Genomic DNA, 25,548 nt, shown 5'->3' on the forward strand with positions numbered 1-25,548 from the left:
TTAATCCCCCTTCTGATATTTCAATGAGTGTGTACCCTTTGGAAAGCAATACCCTAAACAATGTTCAGCAAGGGTCTCATCCAGGGTTATGTTCATTAGGAACCAAATAAAATAAAACCGGGAGGAAGAAACTACTGGCGCATTTCCACTGATATGTTTTTGGGGTAAATCAAATTTTCCATCTACGTGGGCTGACACCCGTGTCTCACTGGGCCATTGCTCCGACGGACCTGCTCTGACTTGGAGCCAAGGCACTGGGTACTTTTTAAGCTTCGATTTACATAAATGGTTAACTCTGAACTTTTACACCTCAAAAAGCAACAGTCTTGAATGATGCAGAGGTTTGTGATTCTGCTCGCCACAAGTCTTTAGTGTCACACACCTGATGGACAACACACTAGAGCTTACATTAAAGAGATACATCAGGATTTTGGCAATGAGACCCTTTATCTACTTTCCCAGAGTCACATGAACTTGTGGAGACAATTTCTCTGTCCAATATGAAGGAAACTAGAGGTAGTTTCACGAGAAAATACTAACTAGCGTTACCCAGACCTTGTCATTGCGCTATCTGCTACCCATAGACCTCCAGTCATTGCGCTAACGCTAGTTAGCAATTGCGGTAGCAATGGTTAGCAACTCCCTTCAACCTGCACGCAGAGACATACAAATGGTAGCCATGAGTTCCTGTGACTCCAGGGAAGTAGATTGCCAAAATCCTCACGTTTCCCTTTAACATAAAACACTGGCGACACATTGGTGTGGGGGTAAGTCAAAATGGAAAAGCACCATACCTGGACTTGTCCAATATGAAACAAAATGTTTTGGTTTTCCGTTCCAAAAATGTTTCCATTGTGTGCACAATTGAACATGTCCCAGGCCTTTATTTTGATGGGATGTACAATAGGGGAGCGTTACGCTGATGGGAGACATCACATTCAAATATTTTCATTCATACAAAAAAAAGTATAGCATTTTGCCTATGGGACAATCCATAGGTAAACAATTTATTTTAAGACTGAACAAAAACCTCTGTAAATCAATTGAGGGAAATACACACAAAATACTGACCATATACTACCGCTATGCTCTATAAAAGGGCTGTTCAATGTCTGTCCTGGAGGGCCGAAACACTTCTGGTTTTCATCCTCTCCTAATAGGAGACTAATTCAGACTTGGGACACCAGGTGAGTGCAATTAACTTGGATTGTAGTTCTTTCTGTCAGCGGTGCCATTCACACCCAGTCCCTGCTACGGCTCTCAAAGACATGTATATCTAAGATCAGTTCAAGGCCTCAGCTCAGCGCACGTGCTGTACAGATTCAGTCATTTCAACATAATCTGTATTGAAAGAAAAAACAAACAAATATATTGACACTATCCATATCATCTAGAGATTAGTGGAACGGAGCCCAATAGGTGGAGGTATGGCCCATCAGAAAGAACTAGGGCTCCTCAACAGCATCAGTGAGACGAGGCTCACTCGGGGATGGAGGGTGGCCAGTCCACATCTACAGACTGAGGAACGCACAGTGAGAGAAAGACTAAACTCATCAGAATCCTTTTGATTCACCTGCATGTTCAATCATAGTCCAGCAATTTTCTATATTTGTTTCCTTAGCTTGAAAGCACAGGACTGATTTCAAGGTAAGGAAACAAATATCGAAATATGCTTAACTATCCCTTTAAATATGAATGAACTTTAGAACTGTCTCGCTATTTTTTATACAATAATCACTGTGCACAGTGTCTTCTTTTAATATCCCACAAAAAGGTAGATACATTTGTCAACTTAAAAAAAAAATACCCACATCAACGTCCAGCTCTAGGATATCAGTCTCAGTCTTCAGCAGATCACACAGATTGGGCTTGGTGCGACCAAAGTCTCCGTGGACAAACTCCTTGATGTAACTGTGAACAGTTAAGGTACTGACATTGGGTGAGTCGTTCATGATAAAAAAAGAAAATGTATTAATTTGTTATTGTGTGTGTGTGTGTATAAGTATATCACTGTGAATGTCTCTCAACCTTAATATCTCCCTTTGTGTGTGGGTTTGTGTATGACTTTTCGTGTATCTCACTATTTTGCTTCTCTCTGTATAAAGGATACGTCCCTGCCTGCGTGCGCAGCTTCAGGTGGAAGTGATGCGTGTCCAGGAAGCATGTACTCATGGTGTGGATGACGCGCTCCCTGACGGCCAGCGGCCTGCGATGCAACACTCTTAGTGGCGTCTTCTGAGCTAGCTTCAACTCCTATATGACCAAGCCAAAGATTATCAACACATACCGTAGGTAGGCAGAACTTTATTTTAAGGTACTGTTTACACTGAATGAGCAAACCAAAGATTATAACACACATACCATAAAATAAACTACAACCAAGATGTTTAACCACTGTGATTTTATATTATTTTTGAAAATAATGCCATTTAAAGATAGCATTGAACACTCACCTTGGTTTCCTCTAAGAACGTGATGTCGTCTTTGTCGATAGCTTTCTGGGTCCATATGAGGGCGGTGTACGACTTGGTCTTGTCCTCCTCACCCTCCTTCATGTGGCCCATAGCATCTCTACACACACACACGCACAGAGTATGACCTGTCAGCATCATTCTTAGGTCTCTGGACAGAAGTGAGACACATTTCTCTACTGCGTTGCTCACCTGCTTACAATCTGTAGATCTCGTACTCTGATTTTGTCTGAGGACTGGTTGATGGTCTGTGAGAAGAAAAGATATGCTTTGGTCAATTCCTGTGTGTGTGACCCTGCAGAGACGCTGTGTGTGTGTACCTCCTGCAGCTGTCGGACCTCTGCCTTATTGAACCTGGCTCTGTGAGGATTTAGCAGCTCCAGTGCAAACGGACGACCTGCGAATGGGGATAGAGACACCTCCTTACACCTCACATTGACGGAAACAAGGGCTGGGGATGTGTAAACATACATGTATGTTGTGTGTCTGACCATTTCCAAGCGTACGCACATCCACGTCCTCCCTTCCTGAGGAGGAGAAATTAAACCCTGCAAAGACCAGAGGGGAAAAGAGGAGAAAGACATTACTTGAAATACCAGACTCATTCACCAGTGTATTCTTTTGGATTTGTCTTTCTCATTGACTTAGATAGACATTGGATCATTGCATCTGCCCCATTATGGCATGTGTGAGAGCATGGGCAGCGCCATTTAGGCAATCTCTTTTGAATTAGTACATTTTCTTCTTCTACTACTTCTATGAATTGACAAAAGAACCGAAAGGGTGCATACTGCTACCTGCAGTGTGTTTGAACAGGTATGAAGCCAAGGTTGCCGATTTCCTGCCACCTGAACTTATGGCATGTTTGCTCACGAGTATAATTCATTGGCTGATCCCTCCTGATGACCTGGATGGAATCATATGATTCTTCATTAACCCATAGGAAGTCTCACCCAGTTGACTACTTCAAAATTGTGAAAGTCCTCAATGGTGCTGCCCATGCTAAAACAGGCTTTTGGGCCCTCTATCTATCTCTATGGTCTGTCTATCCCAAGGTAATAATGTGTAGAGCCTGAGGTTCAGTAGGGATAAAACATTTAGAAACAGAGCGAAACGAGGAGGTTCTACCTGAACTCATCCAATAAGAACACAGATTTTTGTTTCCCATTGCTACAGTGTGCTCTTCTGAACACCACCCAGTATACGCTCACCCTCAGCCCGGAAAGACGAGAGGGGTGCGGCGATTAGCTCCTCCACCGAGGACTCCATCCTCTCCGTCAATCACCCAGGGGGTCTGGGGCAGGGTGCGGGAGAACTTGTTGTACCTCCCTAAAAACACAGGGACAAACATAAAGGAGTCAATTCAAACCCTTAAAACAACTCTTCAATATTGGATTGTAAATAACTGTAAAATCCCAAGGCATGAAGGGTTAATCCTAACTTTTCCTTAAGTCAACGGAGGACTAAGTGAAAATTTGACTTAACTAAGAGGATGTTAGGATTCGCCCCCAACTGAATACATTCCTGAAGTGAAATGACCCCACTCTTGATAATCTCAAAGCCCTCCTTTGGTTCAAATCATCCAAAAGGGATGTCGTAAACAACCTTACCCGCCACAAATACAGAAACGTGAAGACACTGGACCTCTTGAGCGATGCATTTCCTCGCTGGCCGTGTAGGGGGACAGGGGAACTTTCTAGAGAGAGAAAATAAATATCATGAAGCAATACATGCAGTTAGATTGTCCGTTTTCTCAAAAGAGTGAAGACAGAGAAACAGAAGAAGAAGAAAAAAAGCGAGAATAACATGACCACCTACTTTAGAAACTTCTCATCGGAAACCTTCTCGAGGCCTTTGACCACGGCCATTTTAGTGAAGACATTCTGTTGTGAGACAATAAACTAGAGATCAGAGAAAGGACAGTAACACCGAGAGACATGGAACGACAAAGAATGAGCAGCATGTCGCCATTGGTAACAAAAATGCAATTGGACAAAAACATTTATGGAACTTATCAAAACCATTTATACCAACGACCCATTTTGTTCAAATGTCACGTGACATGGCTCCAATTGGCTTTTTCACTCACCTGTTTGTTCTTAGTTGGTCTGAAGCAGTCTGAACAGATGCCAGCCCTGATTGCAAGAATAAAGCAGAGAAGTAGAAAGTAGTTTCATAAAAATGATACATTACATTCAATATTACATGTATTTTGCTAGTACTCCATGCCTTTGCACCTATAAAATCTATCCATCAATCTGTCAGTCAATCAGTCCTTCCGCACATCCATCCATCCATCTGGCTGTCTAGTCAATCTATTCATCTTGTCTATACCCTGAGGAGGAGTGTGCTTGGAGGACTTACAGGAAGTGGCAGTCTGAGTCCGTCTCTGGATGCGTGAACCCCACGCCCACCTCAAACTGTTCAGTTTGTCGACTGATCTGTGGGATAAAGAGGAAAATAAAATGGGAATAAACAAAAAAAAATTAAGAAATCAAGAATAAAAATACTTTTCAGGAATGAATAGAATTTTGTCACTTACATTTGATCTATTTGCCTTCATTTTACCAGGGTAAATTTACTAAGAGAACACTTCTCACATTACTAGCCTGAGTGCAAGTCTGTTTGTGCCGCCATGTCAACTCCCGGTCATGTTTTTTTTGTCAATGATAGCAATTGACTTGACAAGGCCACAAACAGATCTGGAACCAGGTTATTGCTATAGATACAAGTAGTGCCTTGTACAGTAACTGTATGACAAGTATTTTTCAACAGTGGTGTCCGACCCATCAGCATGTGAGGCTACTGGATGGCTACTTCCGGGTCACTGGTCACTGACCTTGGTAACCACAGGTACGCCACCAAGCTCTTTGGACATCAGACCCTGCATGGTCCACTTGAAGGCCTCCTTCACCTGGATGACATCATCCTTATCGAGGCATATAGACTTCTCCCTGTTTGGTAACAAATTCAACGTAATTCAAGTATTAAAAACCCCTAAGGTAGATATCTGCGCCCTCGTGGAAATCTAATTAGCATAATACAAACATCCCCATAAAAGTCTGTTTCATCTAGAGAGTTTTTTTGTAGCATTGGATGCGTCTCGATCCACCGCTTCTGCGGTGAAAGGTGACAGAACTAGAGCTGTGTTTGTCACACCATGAGACTTAGGTCTTCTCACAAAATAGTCTGAACGGTTTATTACTCTATGGAAAGATGAGACTCTCACGAACACGATGGTGTTCTCCGTTTTTCTCTACGACCCCCCCACAAGCGTCTTGGGACTCGTCTGAAGTCGTTACAGCAACTTCTGTCTGTAGCGTCCGAACAGTTTGAGTTACACACTAATATGGGCGAGACTCTCACGAACACGTACATGTCGGTTGTTTTGCTCTAGGATGTCCACAGGCCTCACAAGACTTGTCTGAAGGTCCCCTGTACAATTTGAAAAAAATGAATGGAAGTAAACACTACCGTTCAAAAGTTTGGGGTCACTTAGAAATGTCCTTGCACGTTTTTTTGTCCATTAAAATAACATCAAATTGGTCAGAAGGCAAAGTTGCAAAGAAAACGCCATATCTCAGACTGGCCAATAAAAATAAAAGACTAAGATGGGCAAAAGAATACAGACACTGTACAGAGGAACTCTGCCTAGAAGGCCAGCATCCTGGAGTCGCCTCTTTACTGTTGACGTTGAGACTGGTGTTTTGCGGGTGCTATTTAATGAAGCTGCCAGTTGAGGACTTGTGAGGCGTCTGTTTCTCAAACTAGACACTCTAATGGACTTGTCCTCTTGCTCAGTTGTGCACCGGGGCCTCCCACTCCTCTTTCTATTCTGGTTAGAGCCAGTTTGCGCTGTTCTGTGAACGGAGTAGTACACAGCGCTGTACGAGATCTTCAGTTTCTTGGCAATTTCTCGCATGGAATAGCCTTAATTTCTCAGAACAAGAATAGACTGACGAGTTTCAGAAGAAAGTCCTTTGTTTCTGGCCATTTTGAGCCTGTAATCAAACCCACAAATGCTGATTCTCCAGATACTCAACTAGTCTAAAAAAGGCCAGTTTTATTGCTTCTTTAATCAGAACAACAGTTTTCAGCTCTGCTAACATATTCGCAAAAGGGTTTTCTAATGATCAATTAGCCTTTTAAAATGAACAACTTGGATTAGCGGACACAACGTGCCATTGGAACACAGGAGTGAAGGTTGCTGATAATGGGCCTCTGTACGCCCATGTAGATATTCCATAAAAAATCTGCCATTTCCAGCTACAATAGTCATTTACAACATTAACAATGTCTACATTGTATTTCTGATCAAGTTGATGTTATTTTAATGGGCAAAAAATGTGCTTTTCTTTCAAAAACAAGGACATTTCTAAGTGACACCAAACTTTTGAACGGTAGTGCATATGGAGACTGTTTAGTGCCAAAAATAACAAAACAAATAAATGTTGCCTGACCTTTCTTATCTCTCTCAGATACTGGACAGACTTCAGAACAAACTTCCATTACATTTTTTGGGGGGGACTATCTGTTGTTCCATGTAGTGAATCTGTTATTCAATGCGTTTGTATGGGCTAATAGCAGTAAGGCCAAATAACATTTTTAATTCAAAAAATTTGTTAATATATTGTTGGGATACTTCAAGGGGTCTTTAAAATTCAAAATCAAATAGCTAAATGATCCTTGGTATGACCTTCTTAAAACAATGCCATATAGCTTAGTGGAACCCCGCCCTCCCCTCCCCCGGCTTAGACTCTTATGGGTTAAGACATGACATGTTATAAAAGGTCACGTGAAAGATGTGTGTTCATAATATAGTATGGAACACTGTAATATTTCAATGTGTTGTAGTGATGTGATGATACTTTGGGATTAAAATGATTTATTTAACGGAGAGAAATTAGGCTAGATAGATGGACGCCACTCGGGTGAAGCGAACTTACCTCACTTCCTTCTTTATATGCAGCCAACAAGAGTGCTGTAGGGGTGTTGCAGAGAGAGACGAGGGTACATGTTCAGAAACGTCCTGAGTAACATCCTGTCTGTTTACAAGCATCCGTCATGCACACCCTAATGGGAATGCCACATCTGTAGAAACAATGGCTTTCGCGATTGCACTTTAGTCTACTCTAGTCTCTTTACCAGACAGAAGCAGTATCACTAACTATGAGGTAACTACGCCCTCTAATGACCAACCCAGGGACAAGATACTGCATTATTGACTGTATTGTAGTCTCGCACTGCCACACATCACACTGAATAGAACGACTGTGGTCCAGGCTATACTGACCGTGTGGCTATGACAGAATCAACTGAGGTTGAAATAATCATACTTTTCTATTGAATGGAAGTTGTTTTGAGACAAACCATTTGAATATACTGTAAGCCAACACTTCCTTTGGCCGCCTTTCCTTCCAGTTCTCTGCTGCCAATGACTGGACGAATTGAAAAAAATCACTGAAGCTGGAGTTCACCGATCACTGTACCTGTACGCAGCCAATCTGTAAATAGCACACCCTACTACCTCATATTGTTATTTATCCTCCTGCTCTTTTGCACCCCAGTATCTCTACTTGCACATCATCATCTGCACATCTATCACTCCAATGTTAATGCGAAATTGTAATTATTTCGCCTCTATGGCCTATTTATTGCCTTACCTCCCTACTCTTCTACATTTGCACACACTGTACATAGATTTTTCTATTGTGTTATTGACTGTACATTTGTTTATGTGTAACTCTGTGTTGTTGTTTTTGTCGCACTGCTTTGCTCTATCTTGGCCAGGTCGCAGTTGTAAATGAGAACTTGTTCTCAACTGGCCTACCTGGTTAAATAAAGGTGAAATAATATTTTTTTTAAAAGCTGATAGGTACACAATTGCGTGACATCAGTTATCAGCCAAGGCCTACAATGTAACCACTGACCTCTCTGACAGACAGCTGGGCCGGCAGGGAGACAGACAGTACCATCGTATCAAACTGGTAGTTTTTGGCCTTCACCACATCCGATATCTGCACACATACACAAAAACAGTGTCATGAATCCCCCCAAATTCCATTGTTGGTTCTGTCCTCCTAGGCCTCAAGCTGTGGTATTTGAGGCAGATTCTGGTAGACTGGAGCATTGATTGACGATGATGATGGGGTATTTGATCACTAGGCAGGTACAAAGGTCTTTTCATTTTAATCTTCAAGGTTGTGTCCTAAATGGTACCCTATTCTCTATATAGTGCACTACTTTTGACCAGGGTGTCATTTGAGACGCACATAAAGACATACTTAGTCATAGGTATCATGTAAAACAACAGTGGCTCCGAATGCAATAGAATTAATAGTGACCAAACACACCTTTATGGCATAGGCTTCATCACAGAACTCCTGTAGAACTCCCAGGCACACCGCACACACGTCCGAGTCCGCTGGCTTGGCGTCGCCTTCCTCCATCACCGTGGGAACCACGGCAGAGTCGCCTTTTGATTGGACGTCCGTCTCCGCGGCATCCATCTTGATTTCTTTACTAGGGGGGTCTTCTGTGTGCTGCTCCAGCACGGCTGCATCTTGGGATTCGTTATTCTCTGAATCACTGATGAAAGCACAAAGCTCCTTTGCTGTATCCTGAGCATGACAAACAGAAAAACATTATTCAGCATCAAAAAAATATATGAAAATGTTTGCCAGCAGTGGAGTTCACCCAATATATGACAGCAAGTTAGATCATGGGCACAATTATTCTAAAGGAGAATACCTAGGTTACCTACAAAGTAGCATCTGCCACAGGCTTTCACGCAAAGCCTTAAGCCGAGACTACCTACAAAGAAGAATGTTGGAGCTACCTAACTGTCTTTGAACTTGAATCTCTGAAATGTCTGTATGTCTGTCCCTGCTTTAAGTGCAAAGACAATCAAATGCAGCAAAAGCACTGACCTCATAAGACTGGCGGTAGGCTGACTGCACCCCCAAGCAGCAGAACCTCAGGACACAGCGGGCACAGCTTCCAGCAGTTTCTTCACTATTGATTTTACAGCTGTAAAATGGACAGAGATCATAGATGAATGAGATCAGTAAGAAAGATGAAAGTACACTTATGTCTGGCAAACCTACTACAACGAGTTAGCTGACAGAGTGCAGTAGAATCAGTACTACTGTAGGTTATCTAAGAGTAATATAATATACATCACAATGCTAATAACATATCACACACTGTAGGGTGAGGTTACAATCATTGGTAGCTGAAGCAAGCACACTTTGCATTGCAAAGATAGATATGGGGGCTATAATCTCTGTTAATAACTCAGAAGTAAAATCTCATGTGTACTACTGTACAATACTGGAAATGGCTGCTTGCTCTGAGTCCTGTGTACACATGGCTAGCACTAGGTCACACTCGCAGCCCTGTGTGGATGTTGATGCATTTGATGTTATGATGTGCTGCTAGTCTATGTAGGTTCTTAAGCTAGCTAGTTAGCTTTATCTGAGAACACAAATAAGCACAAGCTTACAAACCTACTCAGATAACCTACCTAGAATGGCAAATTAATTACAGTATTTGTACGATAATCAAATGTCTATGTAGAGCAAGAACACAGTTCAGTCAAATATGGTTCAGAAACTCTGTGGTTCAGTCATTTGGTTTCTCAGCATGCAGCAAATGTTACAGGAACATGACTTCATCAGAAGTAGACACAAGTAGTCGAATCAGATAGATTAATATATTGATGAGGGTGGATATTATCATTTTGATCAACACCACAGGTCCCTTGAATTGTATTCAATATCACTACCAATACCTTTATCTGACTGTATATACATATTCATTATTTAAAATGTACAAGTAAAAGCTAGTTTGATGTACACAGAGACCTACTAGCCTTGTCTCATCCCAACATATAAAACCGCAAGGCAAATTGTTAGACATCTAAAACGTCATATCAAGGCGCCTTCGAAGTTGACAGGAGGGTCCTTTTTCTACAAGAGTCGAAACCGGTGGCTTTGGAAGGTTCTAGTCAGAGCGGGAGACAAATCCGAATCTCAACCCATCTGAAGTCGAGCAGCCGTTTCTGTGTTTTGGGGTACAGCTGTCCCCATCAGAAGTATTTTAGTAAAATATTCCGACGAAAATAAGCAATGGCTGCACCAAAGATGCCAAGTGGTGGGATGAAAAACAAAGGACGAGGGGCATATGTAGACCGTGACAAGCCAGCACAGATTCGGTTCAGTAACATCTCCGCAGGAAAAGGTAAACTACAAATACAGCATTCGTATTGCATTGTTGGACGAATAACTGACCCTGGCCCTAACGGTTGTTTGCCACAGTGAGTTGCCATAGCATCAGCTGCTGCGACACTCCCTTTGCTAATGAATGGATGCTACTGCTGGCTCAGTATGGGCAGTGTAACCGTTAGCCACAAGTTGGTACCCAGTTAGCTAACTAGCATGACTCCACAATAATATGTTACAGAGCAAATTAGTATTCTTTACACCCCTTCATGCAGCCCCAAACACTATTGTGATTAGCAATAGTACACTAGCTAACTAGCCATCAGTGGCTTAGATTTGTTGGGACCAAGAATTGACGAAATGAACATTCATGTATGTGCTCTTTAACCAATAGAGTAGTTTGGGGTCTTCCTGTCTGCCTCAGTAGTCAAGCAGTAAACATTGTCTATAAAAGGTATCCTACTGTTAGATGGGTAGGTCTTCTTTGTGAAAGTAACACTTTTTTGGGGTTGACAGCTGTCGCTGAATGCATCAGAACCAGCCTTGGCCCTAAGGGCATGGACAAAATGGTAATTAAATGTAATCATTTACATCAACTTCTCAAAACCATCTCAAGGTTTGGTCATTTTGTCTGTAACTAAAAGAGGAATTGATTCTGACAGATTCAGGATGGGAAGGGTGACGTGACCATCACCAATGACGGGGCCACCATCCTGAAACAGATGCAGGTGCTGCATCCTGCAGCCAAGATGGTAAGGTTTGAGAGAAAGGAGCTGGGGATATGTTCCCAAGTTTCTGCGCTGTCCTGTACAATTGTTGGGCCTCTGTCAAAACATTTTAAGTTACTGCTCTAGCCATCACTAGCTGGCTACCAGCCAGTTACTCAACCCTGCACCTTAGATGCTGCCCTATATACATACAGTGCCTTCAGAAAGTATTTAGACCCTTTGACTTTTTCCACATTTTATGTAACAGCCTTATTCTAAAATGTATTAAATTTGTTTTCAACAGTCTACACACAATACCCCATAATGACAAAGCGAGAACAGGTTTTTAGAAATGTTTGCAAATTTATAAAAAATAAATATACCTTATTCAGACCCTTTTCTATGATACTCACAATTAATTTCAGGTGCATCCTGTTTCCATTGATCATCCATGAGATGTTTCTACAACTTGGAGTCCACCTGTTGTAAATTAAATTCATTGTACATGATTTGGAAAAGCATATACCTGTCTATATAAGGTCCCACAGTTGACAGTGCATGTCCAAGCAAAAACCAAGCCATGAGGTCGAAGGAATTGTCGTTAGAGCTCCGAGACAGGATTGTGTCAGCACAGATATGGGGAAAGGTACCAACAAATTCTGCTGCATTGAAGGTTCCCAAGAACACAGTGACCTTAATCATTCTTAAATGGAAGAAGTTTGGCACCGCCCAGACTCTTCCTAGAGCTGGCTGCCTGGCCAAACTGCACAATCGGGGGAGAAGGTCAGGGAGGTGACCAAGAACCCAATGGTCACTCTGGCAGAGCTCTATAGTTCCTCTGTGGAGATGGGAGAACCTCCCAGAAGGACAACCGTCTCTGCAGCACTCCACCAATCAGGCCATACGGAAGCCGCAAGCCACTATGGTAGTGGCCAGACGGAAGCCACTCCTCAGTAAAAGGGACATGGCGGCCCACTTAGAGTTGTCCAAAAGGCACCTAAAGACTCGGACCATGAGGAAACAAGTTTCTCTGGTCTGATGAAACCAAGCTTGAACTCTTTGGCCTGAATGCCAAGTGTCACGTCTAGAGGAAACCTGGCACCACCCTTATGGTGAGGCATTGTGGTGGCAGCATAATGCTATGGGCATGTTTTTCAGTGGCAGGGACTGGGGGGCAAAGATGTACAGAGGTCCTTGATGAAAACCTGCTCAGGACCTCCGACTGGAGAGAAGGTTCACCTTCCAACAGGACAACGACCCTAAGCACACAGCCAAGACAACGCAGGAGTGGCTTCGGGACAAGTCTCAATGTCCTTGAGTGGCCCAGCCAGAGCCCGGACTTGAACCCGAATGAAAGTCTCTGGAGAGACCTGAAAATGGCTGTGCAGCAACGCTCCCCATCCAAGATGACAGAGCTTGAGAGGATCTGCAGAAAAGAATGGGAGAAACTTCCCAAAAACAGGTGTTCTAAGCTTGTAGCGTCATACTCGATGCTGTAATCACTGCCAAAGATGCTTCAACAAACGACTGAGTAAAATGGTCTGAATACTTATGTAAATGTCATATTTTATTTATTTGTAATACATTTGCAACAATTTCTAATGTTTTTGCTTTGTAATTATGGGGTATTGTGTGTAGATTGATGGGGGGAAACTACTAAGGTTAAAATGTATCAAATTGTGGAGAAGCTCAAGGGGTCTGAATTATGGATGCACGATATCGGTGAACATATCTGAATCGGACGATATTAGTTAAATGCCAACATTGGTATCGGCCTATATCTAGTTTAACGCCGATGTGCAAAACCGATGTCAAAGCTGTCGTGCATACCTATATGACGTAATGACGCCACGTAAAATTTTGCACTATACATACAACACAGCATTCCTAAACTAGCCCACAATGTCTGCTGTGTGGATCGAGCAGTCAACAAGTTGCGCAGTCATTTGAAAGAGGAAGAACATTTCAGCGAAACAACTCAAAGGCGAAATCCCTTAAAGCCTAGATAATGGAATTCATTGCCCTTGACAATCAAGCGTTTTGTCGTGTCGCTATTTTTCAGATGTTGCCCTACCGGAGTTACACAGTAATAGCTTCACAACATGCATACCATGGAACGCCATTTGGGTCTTTGCGTGTCAAAAAATATACAGTAGCACTGTCAAAGCTGTACAAAAAAAGTCTGCAAACACCGGCCACAAACGATGTTTACCGGCCACAAACGATGTTTACAATACCACGTTGGTAATAAAGCATCATTTGTTCGACCGCAACTTCTGGGGTAGCTAGCTTTAGCTTGGTACCTAGCTAGCACCCATACAACCAGCCTGAAAACAATGACCATTAGGAACTGCAGTAATTTTCATTTATTCTTAGCAATGATTTAGAAATCCTTGTAAGTATTAGTTAGGTTGCCACTTGTTGTTCGCCTATTGAAATTGAACTTCAATTAATTGAAAATAGCTAGCCAGCTACTTAACCCTGTTGCCCAAAGCTAACGTTATAAGCAGCCAGCTAGCTTCATCTGGCTAGTGAGGCTCGACCAGACCGGTCGTGTTGTGAAGCTAGCCACAAGGATTAGGCACAATAGTGGAATTTGCGGTTTGCCTTCAAAAAACAAAACAAATGCTAACGCTCCAGATACTCAACTAGTCTAAAGAAGGCCAGTTTTATTGCTTCTTTATTCAGCACAACAGTTTTCAGCTGTGCTAACATAATTGCAAAAGGGTTATCTAATGATCAATAAGCCTTTTTTTTAAATTCTAAACTTGGATTAGCTAACACAACGTGCCATTGGAACACTGGAGTGATGGTTGCTGATAATGGGCCTCTGTACGCATATATTTTTATGGACTATCTATATCTGCCTTTTCCAGCTACAATAGTCATTAACAATGTCTACACTATTTCTGATCAATATGATGTTATTTTAATGGACAAAAGAAATTGTTTCACTTTCAAAAACAAGGACATTTCCAAGTGGCCCCAAACTTTTGAACGGTAGTGTATGACTATCATCTGCATACAGATATAACTTTGCTGGTTGCATCCCATTAACCAAATCATTAATAAAAATTGAGAACACAGGAGCTAAAATGGAACCCTGGGGCACACCTCTATTAATCTCCAGAAAGCTAGACTCGTGATTGTCAGTATATTCCCATTGTGTTCTGTCAAAGATGGTTCCTAAACCAATTTACTGCCCCTTCACTGAGACTGATGTTTGAGTCCCGCTAGTAACAAATCATAGTCAACTGAATCGAAGGCCTTTGTGGATTATTATCAAACAGAGCAGCGCAATGTTGCTTTTTATCTAGTGCATTAATGATGTCATTTGCCACTGCCATAGCTGCAGTTGTGGTGCTGTGCCCCGATCTAAAGCCAGACGGAACCCCGCTCAGTATGTTCTTTTCAATTAAGAAATTTAACTGAGTTCACTAGGGATTCATAGACTTTGGCCAGGTTAGGGATTTTAGAGAGAGGACGATAGTTAATAGCATCTGATGGATATCCACCCTTTAGCAGTGGGAGAACTTAAGCTGATTTCCAAATGCTGGGTATGGAATTGGTCAAGAGACAAGTTGAAAATGTGAGCCACAGGTTCAGTAATAATACCAGCTGCTATCTTTTAAGAGGTAGGGGTTCAGGTTGTCTGGACCTGCAGACTTTTGTGTCTATAACCTTTTAGTGCTTTATAGACCTCCTGTATAAGAAACAGGCTCAAAGTTAAAATGGTTCACGAGGGCCTATATCATAGTTGACTGTAACAGAGCTTACATTTGAGGCCTGGGCCACACCATTATCAAAAACTGAACCAGCAGATATGAAGTGCTTGTTAAAAATAAACAATATCGGCTTTATCCACTTCATCAGAATCCATCATTAAATGGTCAGGAAGGCCAGGGGATCCATTAGAACCTGACACTGATTTGATTAGCTTCTAGAACTCGGTAGGGTTGTTTAGGTTCTCTGTGACTGCATTTAAATAGTCATCTGATTTGAACTTCCTGATCAATCCTGTGCATTTGTTTCTTAGCGCTCTGAAGGAGGCCCAGTCAACAGGAGCATTTGTATGTCTAGCTTGAGCCCAAGAGATTTCTCTTTCTAATTAATTCTGCCAAGTTATCTGAACACCAGGGATTGTCCCTTCCACTGATTCTTAATGTCTTCACAGGGGCATGCTTATCACAAATCGACACAAATTTCATATAAAAATAGTTCCAGGCAGTGTCAACATCGGGAATCAGACTTAATATTGACAGTATGATACAGATCATGTAAGACCACTTGCTCATCAAACTGTCTAAAATGTATTTAAAAAATATAACGGGTTTGGCTTTGGTCTTTTTTTTCTAACACAAGCAATTGCACAGTGATCACTGACATCATTACAGAAATCCCAGTCGATGTGCATTTGTGAGGGGTATTCGTTAGAAGAATGTCCAATAGCATTGATTTGTTAGGTGCTCTGGGATTCGGTCTTGTAGGCACATATAATTAATAGAGCGAGATTGAGTCACACAGTTCTTCTAAGAGTCTGATACAGATGTAAGCATGTCCCAGTTCAAATCTCCTGAAAGATTGCATACAGAGTCATTTAGCTTGTACAGGACATCAAGAGTTAAGAGCGTCCCTCGACGCCGAGGGCGGTCTGTCACAGCCAACTACAGTGATGTGGGTGTCCTTATATAAGGTCACTTTAACCGCAAGCAACTCAAAATGTTTGGCTTTGGTAATCGAGGGGAATTTCAGAGGTGTTAAACTCAGATTTCACATAAATTGCAATCCCTCCTTTACTCATCCGATCGTTCTAAAAACCATGTACCCATTGATAGAAATCAAGTTATTTCACACAGATTTCTTCGGCCAAGTTTCTGATGAAACCATTGCGTCTGCATTTTGTCGTTTTGGCCCATTTTCTAATCATGTCTATTTTTGGACTTCTGACATTAACATGCAAGAGGCCAAAACCTGCTCTGTTTTTTTAAAATCATGAGTCGGTAGAAATTGCATGGTATCTACCGGCCCAGGGTTTGGTCGCACATTACCGGAGATCAACAATAAAAGCATAACAATATATCTGTTGCCCGATGTGTGAGGACTTGGAGCCAGCACCATTGTCAGTCAATAAAGTGAACTGAGTCTTTCGACACAGAAAAAAAGTAATTCATTTTGGAAGTATGCCATCAAGTTTAGGTCCAGTTGCGTTTGAGAGGTGTACAAATGTAATTGCAGAGAGACCGAGTTCCTGGTGGTATTGACATGGTCTCGGAGTGTTTGCAAATTGTAGGGCATAAGGCAACGTTAATTCATTCAGCCTACTTAATCCAGGATGGCATTGAGTAAAGAGCAGGCACAGTAACCGATACAATGCCGGTTTTAGAGGTATTTCGGCACAGGTGTGCAATGACCCGTAGACGTTGTGTAGAACAACGTAGATTTTCCCACAGTGCGTTAGGTTTTCCAATCCAATAGCCGCTTCTCCGCTCCTAGCCTTCAGTGTGCACCTGTGCTCGCGTAGCAGGCCTTGCGTGCAGACGGACGCTCCTGACTCGGCGAGCTCCAACTCCAGAAAGGTGTAGAGAAAAAATAAAGGCCTTCTCAATCCGAAATCTTTGTAGTCAATTTTGTAAAATAGAGACAGATCTAAAAATATTAGTTATATACAGCATCCACCTTCACATAAAAATGATTTGCTTCTGTAAACGGGATCAGGGTCATTGAAACAACTTAACTCCTCTCAAGGATCAGACATACAAACGGACAGACTGATTGGCTACCATCTTGGATTTGACAGTGGTGCAAATAGAATTATGACAAACTTTTATTTTGAAGGCTAACCACAAAGTACACTTGTTGCAAATCCTTATTGTGGCTAGTTTCACATAGATGGGTCCGATCACCATTAATAAAATAAAAACTGTCTTAGAAATTAGGGTTCATTTTAGATGACACCTAGCATAGCAAAACGACATTGTTTCAGTCGCTATAGTTAGCTAGCTACATTATTTTTTATGTAGTTATTACACATTTGATTACACTATCACTCGTAATTCATGTCACAACGATTCATCGATTCTAGCTAACTATAGCGACTGAAACAATGTCGTTTTGCTATGTTTTTGGGGAAGAACATTGTTTGCATCCATGAGCTAGCTAGCTTTTTTTTATGACCACCACTGTAGGTGCGCGAGACAACTTTACCAGCATCATAGCATACGTACCGATGAATCGTTGTGACATATGAATTACGAGTGATAGTGTAATCAAATGTGTAATAACTACATAAAACATAATGTACGCTTTAAATTGTGACGTGCAGTCATATTCAGGTCCTGATTGGTCAACAAGCTTATTTGACATGTCAGTTAGTGTTATTTGACACGTTAAATAGTATCTTGTGTGACACGCATAGACTCAAACGACGTTCCGTAGAAATCCTGGTTGAGAATGAAACGACTGAACAACGAAACAGTAAGTAAGTGAAAGAAATAGGTTTTGAATGTTTTATTGGTATTTGGGGACCTACGTAAATGCCAACAAAATAACTTTTTGGTGTGACCTTTTATCTGGGAAGTCAGTTAAGAACAAATTCTTAATTACGACTGCCAAACCCGGACGACGCTGGGCCAATTGTGCGCCGCCCTATGGGACTCCCAATCACGGCCGGATGTGATACAGCCTGGATGCAGTGCCTTTTTATACCCTGACTACACCACCCGCATCGCGTGCGCTAGCGTTGCAAAATAAATGTAATAATATATGTTATTTAATTATTGCACCCACACTGCTCGCGCTCGCCAACGAGTGTCTTTGTTGCCATGGGCTAAAATAGACTTCATTCCTGTTTCTAACGCAGATCGTGCTGCAAGTCCTGCCTCTCCCATCTCATTGGTTTATAGAAGCAGGTACCCACGTGCCATCTCCTCATTGGTTATACCCACGTGGGTGAATGAAAGACAAACTGTTTTGCCGGTTGTCGTGGTAATACTATGAAAGTGTAGATGCCAATCACCATATAAGTTCAAAGATGAAAAAGCCTGGAAGGAGAGATGACTAGAAACGATTGTGTTGACCGTTTTATGTGTGGATTAATTGTCAGAGTAGAGGACCTTGTGCATTTCAGGTAAAATAACAACTCAATGTTTATATCCCAGGACAAATTAGCTAGCAACAGCAAGCTAGCTAAATAGGACAAATTTAGTTAGCATGTGCAAGCTAACTAGCTAAATTGCCATACATGTTTAATGCTTTTCGACCTGTTCCCAAATGAATGTCATTGGTTCAGAGTTTGTTTTGATATTTTAACCTGCGTTTGGTGTAGGGGGACAAAATAAATGTATGCACGATGGCACACGCACGCAGCCTGTTTGGGTTCCGTGTAAGACCGCTGCGTCCGCCCGTGTGTAACTGTACTAAATAGGACTAATTAAAGGGCGCTAAAATTAAGTACTTAAAAAAAATTAATTGGCAAGGAAAATATTGAGTATCAGGCGGAGAATGTCATATCGGTGCATCACTAGTCTGAATACTTCTCGAATGCACTGTAGACATGGAATCACTAGCCACTTTAATAATCACATTTGTTTTGGTCACATACAGATGTTTGTGAAATGACACACACGAGAGAAAATACTGCAGCGCACTAGTCACTAATGTTTACATACTGCTTTACTCATTTCGTATGTTTTCTATTCTGTGTTTTAGTCAATGCCACCCCGATATTGCTCGTCCTAATATTTATATATATTAATTCCATTCTTTTACTTTTAGATTTGTGTGAATTGTTAGATACTACTGCACTGTTGGCGATGGAACACAAGCATTTCGCTACACCTGCAATAACATCTAAGTATGTGACCAATAAAGTTTGATTTGAACATCTGGCAAGGGACTGTAATTTGAGCTATAATTCAGCATTTCTTAAAGGTTATTTCTGAAAGGCATCTTTTTGGGACTTTCCTCTCTAGCTTCTGTCCCTTTTAAGAGATCACCAATATCAGGAGTTTGACGCTGTGTTTTGCCTGTTTGTCTTTCAGATGGTGGAGCTGTCCAAAGCACAGGATATTGAGGCTGGTGACGGCACAACCTCTGTGGTGGTGATTGCTGGTGCCCTGCTTGACGCATGCGGCAAGTTGCTTCAGAAGGGTAAGTGACGTGGAACCAATGGCATCGTTGATGATCTCCAGGACCAGGCTTGCTGACTACACAACTGGATTACAACTGGATTACAACTGGACTACTGGATTACACAATAAACTCCTAGATCAGAATTTGTTCTGAGTCCCTGCGTCCTAAAGTTTTAATACTAACTGCCTGTTCTCTGCTTATCCATCAGGTATCCACCCCACCACTATCTCTGAGTCGTTCCAGAAGGCGGTGGACAAGGGCGTCGAGGTGCTGACGGGCATGAGCCAGCCGGTGCTCCTGAGCGACCGCGAGACACTGCTGAACAGCGCCACCACCTCTCTGTGCTCCAAGGTGGTGTCGCAGTACTCCAGCTTGCTAGCGCCCATGAGCGTGGACGCCGTGATGCGCGTCATCGACCCGGCCACCGCCACCGGCGTGGACCTACACGATATCCACATTGTCAAGAAGCTGGGGTGAGGAGGGAGGGGAAGGCTGGTGGGTCCAGATTATGTGCTCACTACTGTAAATTGTTCTGGATAAGAACGTCTGCAAAAGGACTTAAATGTTAGGATTACAAACAGGGTTGGCCGTTTTGACTTCTGGGTCATGTTCATTAGGGCACGCAACAGGAAATGTTGAAACATTTTGCAACGGAAGATTTGCTTATCTTATTAGAAAAGTTCAGATAGTCCCTCCCTTTTGCAGTTCCTTTTCTGCCATTAGGTGCGTAATGAACATGATCCAGCAGTAGACCGTAGGCTACTAATGTAGGATCAGCGTCGTAGTAATACCATACCTTTCCTAAACCTTTTGACAGCTTCCTACAGTTGAAAGTCAGTTTGGATAGGCACATTTTCATTCCCCAGTTCTCTCTCTGTGGGGACGTGGACATGTCTGATGTGCCAGATCAATCTCAGGCGGTCAATTAGCAGAATGGCTCCACTTTGCTTTCCCTGCCAGTCACCTTCTGACAAGCTATCGCAACAAAAATGTAATTCTGTAATCAGCAACAAAACCATACTGATGTCCTACTTGAGTGTTTATCCTTGTGCATGGATGGACACACATTTATCTGATCTTAATCGACAACGCAAATGATTGCGTTTAATTTTTTATTTTATTTTGCCTTATGGTCAAGAACCTTTGTTTGCAATCAGACAGGTAGAAACTGCTGCCCTTAGACAGATGTTCTACCCTTAATGACCTTCTGTGTGTTTCTCTGCAGTGGGACCATTGATGACTGTGAGCTGGTGGATGGCCTGGTGCTGACCCAGAAGGTGGTCAACTCCAGCGTGTCCCGTGTGGAGAAGGCCAAGATCGCCCTCATCCAGTTCTGCTTGTCCCCGCCGAAAACTGACGTGAGTCCATCACAATCGCTGACTGTTTGTCTCAGTGAAATTGGCTTCCATGTTTGTCAATGTCTGACGTTATGGTGGACGATTAGTATTTTATGTTACATTTCAATCTTCACATTTTCTTACAATTGTTTTGTTTATTCTGTTTCCGTATAAAAAAAATTGTTCCTCATGTCGTAATCCAGATGGACAACCAGATAGTAGTGTCGGACTACGCCCAGATGGACCGTGTGCTGCGCGAGGAGCGCGCCTACATCCTCAACCTGGTCAAACAGATCAAGAAGGCGGGCTGTAACGTCCTGCTCATCCAGAAGTCCATCCTCAGGTAACACCTGGTGCATTATCACCGTCATGGCATTACGTTACATCATCACCGTAATGCCATCTAATCACTTTGTCCAATTGCTCTCACAATGTCTAGAAATGTATTTGAGTGTAATCAGAAAGGCGAGTATTAGGACTGTTACATGGGTTCCTCTGTACATTATACTCTTCCCATAGCATGCAGACAGGAGGTCCACCTATCTTGATCACTGGATGACATGGTTAAAAAAATAGTTCCGTACTTCTTTCAGAGATGCTCTGAGCGATTTGGCCCTCCACTTCCTGAACAAGATGAAGATCATGGTGGTCAAGGAGATCGAGAGGGAGGACATTGAATTCATCTGCAAGGTATTAAAAACAATAACATTATTGGTCTTTACTTTGTAGTTCATGATATTCTGTTACAGCCAAAGGCTGACTGTTGAATCTGAGTTGACTTTGCCCCCCACCTTGCACCCCTACAGACCATTGGCACCAAGCCCATCGCCCACATTGATCAGTTCCTTCCCGAGATGATGGGCACCGCCGAGCTGGCAGAGGAGGTCAGCCTGGATGGCTCTGGCAAGCTGGTCAAGGTATGCTAATTCACTTAACCTAATCTCAATCTGGCGCAATCTCTCCCAGGCTTGGATACAAGACTGCTTTCTTGCTGCCATCACAACTATGCGAGAACAGACTCTAATTCTAATGATAATACCCTTGGAATGTGTTAAGTGGTCATTGAAAACAGTGACGATTTTAGGCATTGCATGTCGCCTATGTGTATTCCAACCTCCATGAATGAAAAATGTTAGGTCTTTGCTGTAAATGTTAATTGTAATTTCGTTTTGAATGTTTTAGACAAGCTTGTTCTAAGATCGCCATTTCCCAATGAAAGTCAATTAATGCTGTTTCTCTCTGGCCTGTTCCTCTCCATAGATCACAGGCTGCACCAGCCCCGGTAAGACGGTGAGCATCGTGGTGCGCGGATCCAACAAGCTGGTGATCGAGGAGGCGGAGCGCTCCATCCACGACGCTCTGTGTGTCATCCGCTGTCTGGTGAAGAAGAGGTATGGTACTGCAGCCACTCTGGTCAGCTGTCTGAGCAACAATAGCCTCTGTAGATGCATGCAGTGATAATGTGGAATAATTACATAGATAAATTACATAGATAAGTAAGCACAAGTCCCTCTAAGCTTTGCCCACTCGTGGCTGTCCGTGTCACAAGTGGCCAATTCCGGGGGACAGAGCAACCCTCTCTTCAACCTGGGTCAGGGGCTTCACCCCTGGCTCTGGACCTGTTGAGAGGAACATAATACTCTGAAGGACTGCAACTACACCTAAAATGGCTGTGAAGGATGTGTACTTTGTCCTTTTTAAAGAACTTAACAGACCTTGTGATCCCAATAGATCTTGAAACCAAACATTGATATTTCTGTTTTGATATCAACCATTTTTGTCAGATCTAAAATGTTCTCTTTTTATAACAGAAGAAATGGGGGGTACCAAAGTATCTACCAGCTTACCAGTCATTTGCAATAAACTATTTTCTATGCAGTCTTTAAATTCCTTGTTTGGGTAACTTATGTACAGTACCATTTAGAAGTTTGGACTCATTCAAGGGTTCTTTATTTTTAATTTTTTTTACATAGTAGAATAATAGTGAAGACATCAACTATGAAATAACACATATGGAATCATCTAGTAACCAAGAAAGTGAATCTCAATATAAAATATATGTTTTTTTGTTTAACAAAGTAGCCACCCTTTTGCCTTGACAGCTTTGTGCACTCTTGGGATTCTCTATACCAGCTTCATGAGGTAGTCACCTGGAATGCATTTCAATTAACAGGTGTGCCTTGTTAATTTGTGGAATTTCTTTCCTTCTTAATGCGTTTGAGCCAATCAGTTGTGTTGTGACAAGGTAGGGGTGGTATACAGAAGAAAAAAGACCAAGTCCATATTATGGCAAGAACAGCTCAAATAAGCAAAGAGAAACGACCGTCCACCATCACTTTAAGACATGAAGGTCAGTCAATGCAGAAAATTAAGAACTTTGAACGTTTCTTCAAGTGCAGTCGCAAAAACCATCAAGCGCTATGATGAAGCTGGCTCTCATGAGTACCGCCACAGGAAAGGATGACCCTGAGTTACCTCTGCTGCAGAGGATAAGTTCATTATAGTTACCAGCCTCAAATCGGCAATTAAATGCACCTCAGATTGCAGCTCAAATAAATGCTTCAGAGTTCAAGTAACGGACTCATCTGAACATCAACTGTTCAGAGGAGACTATGTAAATCAGGACTTCATGGTCAAATTGCTGCAAAGAAACCACTACTAAAGGACACCAATAAGAAGAAGAGACTTGGACCAAGAAACACGAGCAATGGGCATTAGACCGGTGGAAATCTGTCCTTTGGTCTGATGAGTCCAAATTTGAGGTTTTTTGTTTTAACCGCTGTGCCTTTTGAGATGCAGAGTAGGTGAACGGATGATCTCCGCATGTGTGGTTCCCACTGAAGCATGGAGGTGGTGTGGGGGTGCTTTGCTGGTGACACTCAGTGATTTTATTTAGAAGACTTCACCAGCATGGCTACCACAGCATTCTGCAGCGTTACGACATCCCATCTGGTTTGGGCTTAGTGGGACTATCATTTGTTTTTCAACAGGACAATGACCCAACACGCTTCCATTTGATTCACTATTTTGGTTACTACATGATTCCATATGTGTTATTTCATAGTTTTGATGTCTTCAGTATTCTACAATGTCGAAAATAAATGAACCCTTAAATGAGTAGGTGTCTAAACTTTTGAATGGTTCTATATATCGGTGGGGTGCATCTCAATCCCGTATCCTTCACGCAATCTGCACTGATCTGAAAATGTAGGATATGTTAGCACTATAGCCTAGAGCTGGGATGATAAACCAAAAATGCTACAACGTTTAAACTTTTAGTTTTTTATACAAACTGCAGTTCACATATTGTTGTACATTTATCATTAGCATATTAATTGTCAATTTATTGCAATATGGATTTTTGTCCATATTGCCCAGCTCTACTACAGTCTTATTTGATATTTGCTTTCACTAGTTAGTTTAACATCAGAATGGCGCAAAAGTCGTTTGTTTTATTTCTTTCCCTTGACTGATGCCTTTTCTCCCTCCCAGGGCTCTGATCGCCGGTGGCGGCGCCCCTGAGATCGAGCTGGCCCTGCGTCTGGCTGAGTACTCCCGCACGCTGCCAGGCATGGAGGCATACTGCGTGAGGGCCTACGCAGACGCCCTTGAGGTGGTGCCATCTACACTGGCCGAGAACGCCGGCCTCAACCCCATTTCCACTGTCACAGAGCTCCGCAATAGGCACGCCCAAGGCGAGAAGACTGCCGGGATCAATGTCCGCAAGGTGCAACACTCTCCTGGATTCTGTTTGGTTTTATGCTTATTTTCACCCTGCCATAGTTGGTTCTCAAGATGCAATGTTGAACATTCAGATTTAGAACAAATGTGACTGTCTCGTGAGGCCAGAGTCACGCCTTGACAACACCTCATTGTCCTGGTGTGCTCGCAGTAAACTTATTTGCCTATTCATTGACTGTAGTCTCTTGTGGCCCAGCCATTCACTAGCTCGATACAGAACCTCCATTTTGACAGTTTGTCATTAAGATTTACATTACTGCAGTTGCATACCAGATATGCAATTATCTGTCATGTAGAATATCAAATTGACTCGTCTCCCCATTCCTCTCCCAGGGCGGTATCTCCAACATTCTAGAGGAGCTGGTGGTGCAGCCTCTGCTGGTGTCTGTCAGCGCTCTGACCCTCGCCACCGAGACGGTCCGCAGCATCCTCAAGATTGACGACGTGGTAAGAGACCAGACAACCCTCTGGTGTCACTAGTGGAGATCTGCCTTCTCATTCAACCTGCATTATCTTGTATGCCCATTTTAGTATGGAACACAGCACCAGAAAAAACACACAACACTATATAAATTGCTCTAATTGAAAGCCCCCCTACTTTCACTTATACTGTGTCCTTATAAGGTAATAAGATTTTCCCCTTTCTTACAGGTGAACACCCGATAAGGAGTTACGAGGAGATTTGTCGATGTAGCAAGAACCCAGCCTGTGTTACTGCACGTGCTTGTGCCACAAGGAGTCATAGGACCGGCAGCTTGCTAAGACCTGTATGTCCAGGAGTCCTCTGTAGTTGATGCAGTCTGTAATTGAATAAAACAGTTTTGACACCATGTTTTTGTTGTGTACTTCTTCCTTGGGCTCCCTCAGTGACCGACCCCACTGACCAGCAGTTCATCTTTAAATCTCAGGCTAGTGTCATGACACCAACGGCATGGTGTTA

General features: G+C 42.5%; 2 protein-coding genes and 1 non-coding gene across 3 annotated transcripts; 2 read left to right on the top strand and 1 right to left on the bottom strand.

The window, feature by feature from the left end:
* Positions 1-864: 864 nt before the first annotated feature.
* On the bottom strand, positions 865-10,155 carry LOC139568731 (tRNA pseudouridine synthase Pus10-like). Its single transcript, XM_071390769.1, is given in 19 exon segments — positions 865-1,518; positions 1,812-1,911; positions 2,111-2,253; positions 2,454-2,571; positions 2,664-2,719; positions 2,792-2,868; positions 2,963-3,019; positions 3,683-3,741; positions 3,743-3,800; positions 4,082-4,167; positions 4,290-4,354; positions 4,561-4,606; positions 4,836-4,912; positions 5,311-5,425; positions 7,418-7,452; positions 8,402-8,488; positions 8,825-9,091; positions 9,401-9,500; positions 9,997-10,155. Coding segments are annotated over 17 exon segments (1,374 nt in total). The 5' UTR covers positions 8,981-9,091; positions 9,401-9,500; positions 9,997-10,155; the 3' UTR covers positions 865-1,479.
* A 237-nt stretch (positions 10,156-10,392) lies between these two features.
* cct4 (chaperonin containing TCP1, subunit 4 (delta)) lies at positions 10,393-25,438 on the top strand. Its single transcript, XM_071390770.1, has 13 exons — positions 10,393-10,712; positions 11,210-11,262; positions 11,356-11,445; positions 19,440-19,548; positions 19,739-20,003; positions 20,756-20,888; positions 21,071-21,210; positions 21,461-21,557; positions 21,674-21,784; positions 22,128-22,258; positions 24,360-24,594; positions 24,942-25,055; positions 25,260-25,438. The coding sequence occupies exons 1-13, from the start codon at positions 10,601-10,603 to the stop codon at positions 25,272-25,274; spliced, it is 1,605 nt and encodes a 534-aa protein (XP_071246871.1). The 5' UTR covers positions 10,393-10,600; the 3' UTR covers positions 25,275-25,438.
* LOC139569025 (small nucleolar RNA SNORA26) lies at positions 22,387-22,504 on the top strand. The gene has a single exon (XR_011673861.1). It is a non-coding gene; the product is annotated as a small nucleolar RNA SNORA26 (small nucleolar RNA).
* Positions 25,439-25,548: the final 110 nt, after the last annotated feature.

This window comes from Salvelinus alpinus, chromosome 2 (assembly GCF_045679555.1).
Source record: "Salvelinus alpinus chromosome 2, SLU_Salpinus.1, whole genome shotgun sequence".
Taxonomy (NCBI): domain Eukaryota; kingdom Metazoa; phylum Chordata; class Actinopteri; order Salmoniformes; family Salmonidae; genus Salvelinus; species Salvelinus alpinus.